This window comes from Colletotrichum truncatum, assembly GCF_014235925.2.
Source record: "Colletotrichum truncatum strain CMES1059 chromosome Unknown Contig_0004, whole genome shotgun sequence".
NCBI classification, from domain to species: Eukaryota; Fungi; Ascomycota; class Sordariomycetes; order Glomerellales; family Glomerellaceae; genus Colletotrichum; species Colletotrichum truncatum.
In genome coordinates this window covers 2,247,263-2,259,838 of record NW_027222401.1, presented here as the reverse complement: position 1 = coordinate 2,259,838, position 12,576 = coordinate 2,247,263, and the positions used below count along the sequence as shown (strand labels likewise).

Here is a 12,576-nt window from a genome sequence, read left to right as displayed (position 1 = left end):
AAGTAGATTATCTCACATATGCCAAGGATATCATTTCACACACACACACACACACACACACACACACAAACATGCATACAAACACAATGAAGCCCGATCAAATGTGAAAAGAAATCCGGTCCTTATCAAAACTGTCCTACAAATACCGACCGGCTTCTCCAGGGTAATTGCCGCGATCGGTTTCTTCCTATCTGTATATTGCCGGCCCAGTTGTCGCAGACGTTTGCTCCATCTCTCTCCACCACAAAAAAAAACACTCCTGACTGATTACAACCACTACCTAACTCAGCCCACTCCCCCTTTTTCCCCATAAATTTTGAAAGTCATGAAAAAGAAGTGAAGTCAAAAAGAAGTTGGGTAGGAACTAGACATAACTGCCGCATATTTTAGATAGCGGCGTAAGGTATTTTCGGTGCCAAAAGTACAGTAAAACCGGATTTCATTCGTCTATGTGATGTAGCGATAAAATCCCAGAGAGACGACCATTCGCAGCCAACAAGGCCAAAAGACTGTCAAAAGGCACAATTGTACGTTGACTTGGCTGAACCGAAGGACAAAGATGAAAGAGTCGGGGGATATCGAAGGGGTTTCGTCATGCGAGTCCGGGCTGAATGTGCCGTCGTCTCGCCAAATTTTGAGGGCCATCCGACCAGAGAAGTTCGTAAGAGTATGTGACAGAGGAAAGACAGGACAAAGGGGGTATGCTGCGCGGTGCTCTCAAATTTCAACGACAAAAGTGTAGAAAATATGTAGTCCCGGCTACGGGGAGCCGGGATGCTGATGAAAGAAAGGGTATCGGAAGTCGAAGTGCCGTCGCGGGTAAGTTACATCTTTCGGTAATGAAGAAGTCTATCGCCTGCGGACACTCGGGCTGTTCTTGAGTCGCGATGTGCGCCAGCCCTCGTACCACTGCTCCCTGCTGGCTTCGCGGAGCTCAGCTCTCCATTCGCTGAACACGGCATCCTTGAGCCTGGTGAAGTCGCAGTGGTCTTCGTTATAGGGGTCCGCAAAGCCCCAGGGGAACTGACGTCCCATGACTTCAGGTTCGTACAGATCAGGGCTGATGACAGAGAGTGGAAGGAAGGGAATCTCCTCCTCCTTCGCCTCTTGCTTTACCTTGTGCTGGCGGATGGATGACGAAGAGTGTCGTTTTGATGAAGGCGACGACGGCACGCCATCACCACCCTGGATGGGTAAATCGTTGTCACCTTGAGCGCTATGTTCGCCATCGGATTCTACTTCCTCTTCTTCGTCAATTCTGCTCGTGTCGTCCTCGTCAAGGCCAAGAGGCTCAAGCGGGTCCATCCCTGCCTTCTTGATGGTATCCCAAACCGTCTTCTTGAGAACATTCATGTGCTTGGTCGTAATGGTATCGGCCTTGGAGATGACAGGAATAACGGTGGTTTTGCCCTGGAGAGTTCGAAGCACCTGGAGGTCCAGGTCCTCGTCCAAGCCCCCCGAAATGCGCGCCGGCGGTGCATACTTGCCGTTGTGGCCATTCGACACGCCCTTGCCAGATGCCAGGTTGCGGTCGAGGCGAGCCGGGTCGAGGACCATGAAAACGGCGTGAATGTGGGTATCTTGTACACCAGGCGATCGGATGACCTTCATTTCCTCGGTAAAGGTTTCTTCGAATTTGCTCTCCAGGAAGGCCGACATCTCCCTAAGCTGAAGATCAACGACATTCTTCTCCAGACCTTCCGAATCCCAAATTGTAAGGCCGACTCGCTCGCCATCGATCTCGCTCTCCAGGTAGTGAGGGATGAAGTTGCCCGAAGGAGGAGCCCTGGGGTTCGCGTCATCCTCGGGCTCGGCCTTGCGGGCTCTTTTCTTGGCTGGCAAAGCCAGGGCTGTCTTGAGGAACTCGAGGAATGATGTCTTGCCAGAGCCACGGGTGCCAATGACGAGAATGCTGAAAAGCCAAAGTTAGACATGTGCGTCTCGCAGATCCAGGGAGGGTTGTCTCGGATGGAGGCTTACTTAAATGGGGTGGGATCCTTTCTTCTCCGAACCCTTCTAGGGCTGTTGACAGTGCTAACGGCGCTGCTAGCGTAGCTGTACCGGCCACGGTGCGTCATGCTCTCGGTACGAGCATAAGGGTCCCAGGCGGGGATATTCGCGGGCACAGGGGGGACGGGAGGAATGTAACCCCCAGCACTAAAGCCTTGATCCATAGAGGGACGGGTAGAGTAGGCAGTACCGATGGTATGGTCAGGTACGGCGGAGACCTCGTCAGCACGGAGGTCGGAAGGGATGGAGTTGGAAAGCTGGTCATTGGCTTTGTAGAATTCGGGAAGCTTGGGCGGGTTTTTGGAGATGGCAGCTTGACGCTGACGCTCGAGTTCGCGTTCTTGCTGCTCCCTGAGGGCTTGGGCCTTCTTACCGCCCTTCCCCAGGTCGCCGGACTTGGAACGTCTGAGAAGCATACCGAAACTAGAGCGACGGGGCTGGCTCATTTGTATATGGGGTGCTCAGCATAAAATAATGTTTCAGGGTCGAAAGCCGCAAACAGAGTGAGAAGCTGGCACATGCGACCACACAAACAGCTGCACTTTTTATCGCGCTCGATTGCTTGTAAGCTTTCGCACAGCGTAGAAGCGGTAAATAATGGCCGCTTATACAAATAGACGTCTCGTAAAGACGAAACTCGAGCCGCGTGGTTCAAAAGCTAACAATGGCGACGGGCGTGATTCACCGGGTCGATTTCAATGGCGCCTGTATTCTGGATCGGGTTTCGTTGCCAGTTGTTGGGCGAAAGGGGAAATCGAAAGCCCCTAGAAAAAGAGTGAAAAGGGGGGGAAGTTGATCGCAGAGAATGAGACGATGTGCGGAAAAAAAGAGTGCCTGGAGGAAATCAAGTCAGCTACCAAAGGCAAGCTAGGTGGGACGCAATCGCAGACAGCCGAAAGGGCTTCGTCAACCAAACTGCAGACTTGGGCGCGCGACGGGAGCAACGAGCGAGTCGAGTCGAGCGATTTCCTGGCTGGGCAGCGCCTGCGAAACGGCGACAGGGAAATGGCAGCCAACGGGGGGTTTTGGAAGCAAGACAAAGCCAATGCCAAATGGCCAGGTCAGACCAGAGACAAAAGCAAGAGCCAATGTCCCGGGCCGGCTCCGAAGAGGAATTCTGGGGACGTGGGCGTTCCCCAGCGACCCTGGCCTTCCTTGGTTGGCTGGGGATTCGCGGCAGTCGTCGAAGCAGGAGAGATCTGCCACCTGCAGAGGGGTCGCGAGGAGGGGCGAACGAGCAGCGAATAGGGGCAGGAGGCGGGCAATGGTGATGCGACAGGCGGAACTGCCCAAGCTTATATGTATGTACTTACCAAACAACAGGAGTGACGAGCCGAATGGCTGAAGCTAAGATGGGATTTGGAGGCGTAGGCGGGATTGTTGCTATTCTCGTGGGATGGCGGCAGTGGAAGAAGCAAGCACTGGCTCCAGCGACGTGCGGGTTGGTTGAACGAAGTGGTGTGTGGGCAGCAAAGACCACGAGCCAAACGTCGGACGGATGGTCGAGCGGAACGAGAGTTTCCAGTCGCGCCGCGATGGTAGAGATCGGACGAAGAGGCGCGGCCGCGTGGAGAGAATCGGAGTCCGTGTCCCGCGCTCAAGTCAAAAGACAAGATACAGACAGGAAGGATGGCGAGGGTGTGCCAAAGGGGTTTCTAATCTAGATGTCGGGGAGCGAGAGGAGGGGGATGAGGCGTAATTAAGAGCTGGGAAAATGGTCCCGGCGGGACGAGACGAGAGGCAGCTGAAGCGGATCGGCAGGGCCACAGTCAGGCAGCTAGCAGGAGGCTAAAAAAGTAAAGGGAAGAAGCAGGGGGGGATATGTAAATTAAGAAGAGCGAGAGTAGTTGCTGTAGTGCAAAGAGCTTGGGAGTGGGTTGATCTGAACGAAGACGGATAGCCAATGCAAATGCGCAAACAGCTGTAGAGGAGACTGCGACGAATGTAAATTATGGGAGTGGAGGAGTAGGTAAATGGATGGGGACGGAACAGGATGAGGTCAGTGCATGCGCTGCGAAATGCGGTGCAGGCCAATGAGACGAGAGCGTTGCTCTGCGCCAGGCAAAGGGGTGCAGCAGCGGCCTTTTTTTTTTTTTTTTTTTACAAACTTAGCAGTAGATGATACTCTCAGGGTTGTGTGTGCGGTTGTGCATTTGGTCATTTGAAGGGCTTCAAGAGGAAAAGGAGTCAGAAGGACACAGAACAAGGGCAGTTGGGAAGACAGCAGTACACCGGTCAGTGTGGAGGAGGCATGGCGCGGCAAGGCAAAGCAGGGGGTTAGCGAAACGAATCAAGGCAGAGATGGCACCAAACGACACAAGATGCGACACAGCAGACAGGATTAGAGAGAAAGAGAGAGAGGAGGAGAAAGAGGAGACGCAGAGAGACGCAGAGAGCCACAGAGTGAGTGAGTGAGAGTGAGAGAGAGCATGACCCCGGCACCCCCATGCTGGATCCAATGTCCCCGTCCAATTTGAGAATGGAGAGGGGCTGCACCGATTAACAGTAAGGAAGGGTTAAGGGTGCGCACTGAAGCAGTAACCAGTCCGATCATCTCATTGGCTGAGAGTTAGTAGTGTGTACCCTGCAGCCAGAAATTCCCCCGACGCAGGTACAGACGGGGCCACGCTAAACTGGGTTGGGGTCCAGGTACCCTCTTCGTCACCTCCTTGCTTTCCTTCAAGCTCCTCTCACTCCGCATGGCCTGTAACGCAGCGCCGACTCTAACAGCTCGCTAACCCAGGACCCCCGGAGGACACTAATCGCAACTAATAACGCCATTGGGGCCGCCCGAAGCAGCCCAAGAACTACAGAGGTCTCGGCCACCACGCGGCGATGGGTCCTTTTTTTTTTCTTTTTTTTTGCCGTTTGAACTCTGGAGTCTGGTTGCTTATCTCTCATCCCCGGAAGAGCATGAACCAAAGAGCGGCTGCTATATGTCGGCCAAAATGTTATGTCATACGGTTAAGGGGATGCACAGGTTTATGGCTCAGCAGATGAGAGAGGCCTACATTTTCACCGAATGCTTCCCGGCCACATAGCGGTGTATTATAGAAAAAATATGTCAAATCTAGGAAAGGCAACGGTGATGGCAATATCTGTAGCCCGTAAATCGCGTTCATGCAAGAGATCCGCTAATAACACTAGCCTCGATACAAGAATCGCCTTTCCGCCTGGGACAGGGCAGGGAAGAACGGAAAAGGACAAGCAGGATATGGAGTAGGAGTCAAGCACATGGAACATCGTCATCCATGCGAAGAACAGCTTAATTTTTTTTTCCCCCTTCGTAATAATCAAACGTTCCATCTCGACGTCATCTTAGAGTGCCCAAGTTCTCTTTCAAAGTATTCTAACTGGAATATTAAAATCAATATGAATGGATAAGTAAATACTTATAAATCCGGCGAAGCGAATTGGCGGTACCTTCCCCCTTCCTGGTAGGGTTCGGACGTGTTCAGTTGTGTAACAGCAGTCGAGGCAGGCACGCTCACAAAAAAGGGTCCTTCCTGAAAGCAACCATGAGACAACTCACTTTCCCAAGCACCTCACTCTCTGCCCATTCCACACCTAAAGGCAGGTACACCATGTACTTACGCTTACCACTCAGAAGGGTTCCCAGTAAGCGTCCACCCCTTGAGATTGCATCCAGTTGCCTAGCCGCATCTCCCGTCCCTTCTCCTCATCCAATCATCTGCCGCCAACTCTGTGAGAGACCATCTCTCCTATTCTCATGCTCCCGCGCGCCTGTCACGCGTGGCATTCATGATACTTTTTGTTCTTTTCTTTTCTTTTTTCCCATCTGTTTGAAGCATCACCTGATGATTGACTTATCGACAGACTTCCAATTGATCGAATGGTTGGCCAGAAACGGCCTTGGCATTCGCGAATACTATCTGCCCGGCCACGGCAGTCAACCTTACCGAGCCACCCAGAAACATGCACAACGGTTTTGTAGTCGTGTGTCTCCATTACCTCATCTTGCCAAAATACTCGGTACCCTGGCAGCCTGGCGAAAAAAAGAAAAAGAAAGGGGAGATATTGTGGGTGGCAGGTTAAATTCCAGGCTGCAGAACCCGTGGCACGGATAGAATTGTCTTTGCTCCCGCAAGCGTCACTTCGGTCCATCCTACCCACCCAAGAATGATCGTCGTCATGCCACCAACAAACCGGTTACTTCAAACCCCCCTCTTTGAGCGCCCGTCCATGTTCATTTTACGACGATTGCAACCTCCAACTGCCGCTAGCAACTTTCAACGTCCCGTCTCTTACCGACCACTTGGCGAACCAAACATCACATACTCATAACGGCCGACGATGTTCATTCAAACGTGTCAACTTTGAAATGTCAACCGCCCCCAAGTAAAAAATAATCTCGCTCCTTACCCACCTCGACTCCCGCTTCCTTAAACCCATGAACTGTGGAACCCTCCGACGCCGAAATGGGCGCTGTTTCACATTAACCACGCGGTCCTTCATGCCATCTCATCCCAGGAAATTCCTCTTAAATTGTCCGAGATCGATCGACACGCTCCAATTTACCCTTTGGTACGGATACCGTGCAACAAGCCGCGCACAACTTCAGCTTGTGGAAGGCCAAAATTCCAGGGGCCCGGGAATTTCCTTGTGTGCCTTCTTCTCTCAATTTCCGACTCGCATTTTAGCTTCTCTGCCGTTTGCCCTCAACGACTAGTACGCCGCACCCGGGAGCATGCGTGTGTGTGTGGGTGAAACATGAACGTGATGGTTTGTCTTGCACAAGTGGCGCAGAGACAAACGCTCGCAGTAAGAAAACTGAAAAAGACGGTCCAACGGCCAGAAGAAGCCCACCCGCGCGTAGTTTAATCCGCAGAGCCGGATACACTCAAACACACTGTGTACTCATCCGCTGATCCTCCCTTTCACCGCCAGCCTCCCCAAGCTTAACTCGACTTCATGCAATGCAAGACATTTTGTCCAGATGCGAGTGTCATGTACGATGCAGTTAGGCGCGCGATGCCCCCTCCCTTCATTAACCTTCTCCTCACACAGTACCGCCTAGTCTCGAACAAACCCAAGGTTTCTAAACCAAACCGCTCGTTAACCCTGCACTGCAATCCCATCTGCCCTCCTCTTGAACATGTCACCCAGGAATATCCCATGAGCCGCAATGTCGCGGAAACACCCTTCCGGCCCCCAGGCGTTCAGCGCCCAGACACCCTGCTCGCCTCGCTCGGCCGGCGGCGCCGCCTATCCCTTGCCTTGCCTTGCCTTACCTCTTCCTCCCACAGTCCGGCCCGTTGGCTCCTGCCTCTCCCGCTCGCCTCTCCTTCGAGTCATACATCGTCGCTGGTGCCAGCGCGCCGGTTTTGGACGGTGTGCTGTCTATTGTCCCCGACAAGCTTAGTATCAATGTCAGGTTTGCTCAGCGCTGTATAGCACGTCCTGTCCACGTCTTTGTTGTGTCTCCCTTGTTACTTGGCATGGTTTCTCACTTACACGCGCATAAGGCCAGACGTGGCATGTTGAAGCGAAACAACGTACGTAATTGCCGAACAAGACTGCTCAGTTCGAGATGCTCAATGTTCTTTTTGTTGCCTTTGATCATGTGTTACGACTGTCTGGCAGGGCTTGTGCATGCCAAACCATCTCTTGCTTGGATGGGATGTATAATGCTTTGCTTGTCACTTGAATCAAGTCCATTTCCTGCGTCGTTTGGTTTGGTTTCGTTTGGTGCGAGTAGCATTGCTGCCAGAGAGGATGTGCGGAATTACTGAGAGGGTTTGTGAAGACGTGAAACTTGAAGTTTCGGCGACGAGCAGGAGGGAACTTTAAGAAGAGTACGTACGCCTCGTGAACCGCTGTATCTGCCTATGCTTTACGAGAGCCAACGATGTCTCTTTGGTTTAGTCGGACCAAGTAAGTACTGAAGGCCACCAAAGCGGCCTTTATTCCCTCGACTCTGCACCCTTACAAAAGACCTTTCAAACAACGTTGATCAGTTCAGCTTTGTCGTATGCAGTTTGCATTCATCGGCCCCAGCCACCGTTACGGAGGGGTACTATGGGTGGTACGGGAGAGTGGGCGTCCGAGGTCACATCACAAGCATTGTTTCTACCACTGCTCGGCACTCTTGCCCTTTGACGTTTGCAGCTTACTACGTGGCCCGCCGTCGCGGTACATAATCCTTAGCTTGGTCCCCGTTGCGGGACGGTAATAATCCCAGATATGAAGTCCTCTTGCAGCTGTGCCGCTGTCCCATTTCAATTCCCATGAAATTATACCCTTGTCCAGCCATAATCTCGTCTTCTTTAGTAATACACATCCGGCATAACCAGTCGTCTTTTCTGTAAAAGGTTATGCACAATCTTTCGTTGCAGTGGTTTCTTGCATACGGCCTTTAACTGGGGGAAACCCCAAAACTGAAGCGTATATTCTTCAGATCTTCCTTATGAGATACTTGGTCAAGGACAGGAAGTAGCCTGTTATTTCTTTAATCGTCGCTAGGCTGAGAGTTGATGTAGCTTTGGAATAAGCCTGCGTGTAAAGACCCGATGCAGCCAAAGAATTCTGTCAGGCCGCTGTCCCAGGTAGTAACAAGCACAAATGCCTTTGGTGTTTCACAAGGGTTCTGCGTCGACGTTTGACTTGTCTTTAGCGGGCGGTAGAAAGGCCACGCCAACCATGTCTGAAATCCAGAAGCCGGCTTAAGCAAATATCTGCCCCCGGCGCTTGTTGGACGTTATTTAGCAGATCCTTCTTTAAAGCAGACAATCTGAAGAAGATGATTAGTATACAAATCCTCTTCACGGGCATAGCCTGACAGAAATTAACTTGCAGAAAATGCAATACCGCAACTACCACTTGGCTACTGGGATGGAGGCTCTATTGTATCCAGGCAGGGGATCTTTTTACAGGCCACTTGAAATATATGAGTATCTCTAGTCGTGTGTAATACCCTCTCGCAACCACGAGTTAGTACACAGAGGTTGAGTTGGTTTCATCACCCGGGGGGGGGGGGGGGGGGGGGGAGGAAGCAAATATTTCTGTTCCAAACTGCCAACGCGTCAACAATAACTACACAAGCACCAAAGCCGAAATCTAGCCCGAGCCATCCTCTATTTCCAACCTTCTGGGGTAGTTCAGAATGACATTCGCTGTAAACAACCCTCGTTGTCCAAAGCTAAACCATCTCTCCCAGTCAACAACTCCAAGAGTTCAGTCATGATAAAACGAAGCCTTACCATATACATTCTCACATGCCATTCAACTAGACTTGCTGCTTCAACCTTGGCTGCTCAAAGTTACCCCTGGCTGCCACGCAACCCTTAGACCTCACCCATAGCCACTTCGGCCTCTGCCTTCCCATCTAGCGTCATACTAAACACTCTGGAGATATGTATCGAACACGGCCTCAGAACATCTCGTACCACCTCTGCAATCTTTTCGCCGTGAAGCTGACCCCGTTGAGGCCCATCACAGCTGCCGTGCCTCGTTGACTGGTTCCAGCTTGGCCACTCCTAAAGTAACACCAGACTCTGTCTTACAATTTGTACCTATCTAGATAAACCCTGCTATCCGTTGCTAATCGTCAACCCACTTTTCCGACAACCGCTTAGTTTCTGAGGCACGACCGTGGATGTAGTCAAATGGTCCACGACCCATTACCGTGACAGGTCTATAGCTATCTACGCATCAAGTCAAGAAACAACATACGCTTACACTGCCACCCATACTCCTTGCGTTTCTCATGTTTTCTGGACGACATTGATGGTCACTCAGCCGTATCTGTGCAAACGTAGTAGTTGATAAAAAAAAAAAAAAACAACTCACCAAGTTACACGACGGTTTCATCAAGACATCACCTGCCCGTATTCGCACACTGCAACCCCCTTCATAAGAAACTTGATAGTAAAAACAGAAGAGTGGTATCTTTCACATCGGAGCCTCGCGGTCCAACACCGCGCCGTCTCGCCAGAATCTATGGCCTACTGCCCTTCTATGCTCAAACACGTGCCCGGATTCTATAATGCAGCCCCCGTCTAGCCCTCAAACACCTCATGCTGCAACTCTACTCCGAAATCCTGCGCAATGTCCTTCATCCTCTTCTCCATCTCGTCCTCCATGCCCCCTCCGAACCCCAACCACTGCCGGATCTTGAAAAAGTAAAACGCGACATCCGTCAGCGCCAGCACGCCCTTGAAAAGCAGATGCCGCCACGCGTTGCCCGCCCTCTTGGCCCACGGCAGGTTCGGGTCCTCGTACAGGCTCCTGCTCGCCCACTCCCCCATCATCTTGACGCGGTTGACGGGGCTGCCGAGGTACTGGTTGTTGCCCTGCACGATCCTCATGTTGCGCCCGATGAAGATGAGCTCCTTGGGCCACTTGTCCTCGTCCGCGAGCACCTCGCGGATGCCCTGCTTCATGCGCTGCTGCATCTCGTAGTGCCGCTCCGCCGGCGTCTTGCCCTCGAGCTCCTTCATGATGGAATTCCGCGTGCGCTCGTCGCCGCCCTCGTACGGCCTCAACAGCGTCGCGCTGGCGAACAGGTCCGCCGCCTTGATGCCCCACAGGTTCGTCACCTTCTCGATCGTCTTGTTGTCGAACGTCATGAGCGCCTTCCAGAACTGCCCGTACTGGTGCCGGAACTCGGGCGACATGTAGACGTACAGCCCGTGGTCGATCAGCACCAGCTCCGCGCGCCCGTTGGGCAGCCGCCGGATAAAGATGTTGCCCGGGTGAGGGTCGCAGTGCACGACTCCCCACTTGAAGATCTGCGCGGAGAAGAGGTCGACCATGGTCGTCATGACTTCCTTGCTCGAGAGTCCGAGTCCGCCCCGGCCGCGGCGGCCCTTCCACTCGCTTCGCTCAGGCTTGAGACGCTCCGCGTACGGCCGCTCGCGCAGTTCCTTCCGTACGGCGGCCATGTCAGGCGGGTCCAGCTGCGCGCCCTTGACGCCGGGTGACCCGTTACCGTAGCCGCCGTACCAGCGCCCGTTGATGCCCTGCTTGTCCCAGAGCCGGATCCCCTCGATCCACTCCGCCGTCATGACGCGCTTGGTCGACAGCTCCGAGTACACCTTGGGAACGTACACGCGGCCCCGCAGGCCCTTCTCGCTCTCGATCAGCCCGCGCATGGTCTCGGAGTTCTTAGCCTCGTTGAGGAAATCCGTCTCGAGCTCCAGCCGCTCAGTGATGAAGGGGACGAGGCTGTACAGGGGCAGGTCGAACCACTTGCTGTAGATCCACGACACGGTCTTGAACGCCCACAGGTCCCAGGAGATTTGCTTCGCAATCTCCCTCTTCTGAATCTTGATGGCCACTTCACGGCCGTCGGGGAGCCGCGCCCAGTGCACCTGCGCGACGCTGGCGCTGGCACGCGCCCGGCGCTCCATTATGCCCTTGCCCTCTTCCCCGCGGAAGCTGACACCAAACACCTCCTCGACCGACCGCCCGCCAAAGTCCTCGCGGATCACCGCCTCGACGTCCTTCCAGTCGTCTTGCGGCGCGTCATCGAACATCCTCGAGAACATCTTTTGGAACTCCGGCGGCAGCACGGCGCTTTGCATGGCGATGGCCTGGCCGATCTTCAGGTATAAACCGCCATTGTGTCGGAGTAAGTCGAAGAGCCGCTCAGCGTTCCGGTGGTGCAGGTCCTGCACTGAGCCGCCGGTCCACGGCACCGGGCGGAAGTTCAGTTTGTAGTCGAGCGCGACAAGGAGGCCGGTTCCGAAAGTGCGGAGGGAGCGGCCCAGTCCGGAGGCGTAGACCTGAGAGTCGAAGACGTAAACGGTGCCGATGAGGGACGAGAGGATGATTAGGCGCCGCAGCCATTTGCGGCCTCGAGGGTATGTGCGCGCACGTTTCGGGGCGCCGAGAGAGGCGGGGGACGGGGGACGGAGAGGCTGATATTGGCTTCCTGTGTGTATTTGCCTTGATGTGCGGATCGTCTTTATCGTCGATGTCGTCGTTGTCGTCGTCTTCGGGAAGCGGGTGCAGGGATCAAGCAAGCTGCGCGCCGTCGAAGATAAGCATCTTGTCGAAGCTGGCCTTGCGGCGAGGCCAGCTATGCTTTGACGCAACATAACAGGCGACTGTGATTGAGGCGAAAGAGGAGATGAAAGTTTGCAACTTCCATGCCCTTTGCTTGGTCGTGTGAGGAAAGAACAAGAGAGGGCAAAAGGAAAAAAAACAAGCTTGGTGGTCGTTCGCAGGCGACCGGAATCTATGACAGGCCGCCACTACAAAGAAAGGTCGGTCAATCAATGACGATAGAAGGACCACACACAGCCTGTGGAATTTCCCGTCGGCGAATCAGGCGCTGATTAAGCCCGTTCTATCCGCTTATCCCCGGAAACCCCGTGTAGTCGGGGCCGATTGGCCAGTGCCCACCTCGGGCCAGGCCGTCCTGAATTTCATTTGGCAGTCCGAGTTATTATCTTGAAAAGCAGACATTGAAAACGATTGCCTACTGCTTGGAGGCCATATTTTGACATACGGGAACCTTGTTGGGCTTCATAGGCGTACATAGGCTTATGTCACGAGATAGCTTGCCGTGTTAGGCAGTGCTTAGAGTAGCGAAGCACCTGA

The 12,576-nt window shown here is 53.5% G+C and overlaps 2 protein-coding genes across 2 annotated transcripts; both read right to left on the bottom strand.

Moving 5' to 3' along the window:
• Positions 1–849: 849 nt before the first annotated feature.
• On the bottom strand, positions 850–2,456 carry CTRU02_207394 (septin; the record flags this gene model as incomplete). The annotated part of the gene is made up of 2 exons (XM_036719219.1): positions 850–1,912; positions 1,981–2,456. 2 exons carry the CDS (start codon positions 2,454–2,456, stop codon positions 850–852), a joined length of 1,539 nt encoding a protein of 512 aa, XP_036588926.1.
• A 7,572-nt stretch (positions 2,457–10,028) lies between these two features.
• Positions 10,029–12,071, bottom strand: CTRU02_207393 (ABC1 family protein; the record flags this gene model as incomplete). Its single annotated transcript, XM_036719220.1, has 1 exon — positions 10,029–12,071. The coding sequence occupies one exon, from the start codon at positions 12,069–12,071 to the stop codon at positions 10,029–10,031; it is 2,043 nt and encodes a 680-aa protein (XP_036588927.1).
• Positions 12,072–12,576: the final 505 nt, after the last annotated feature.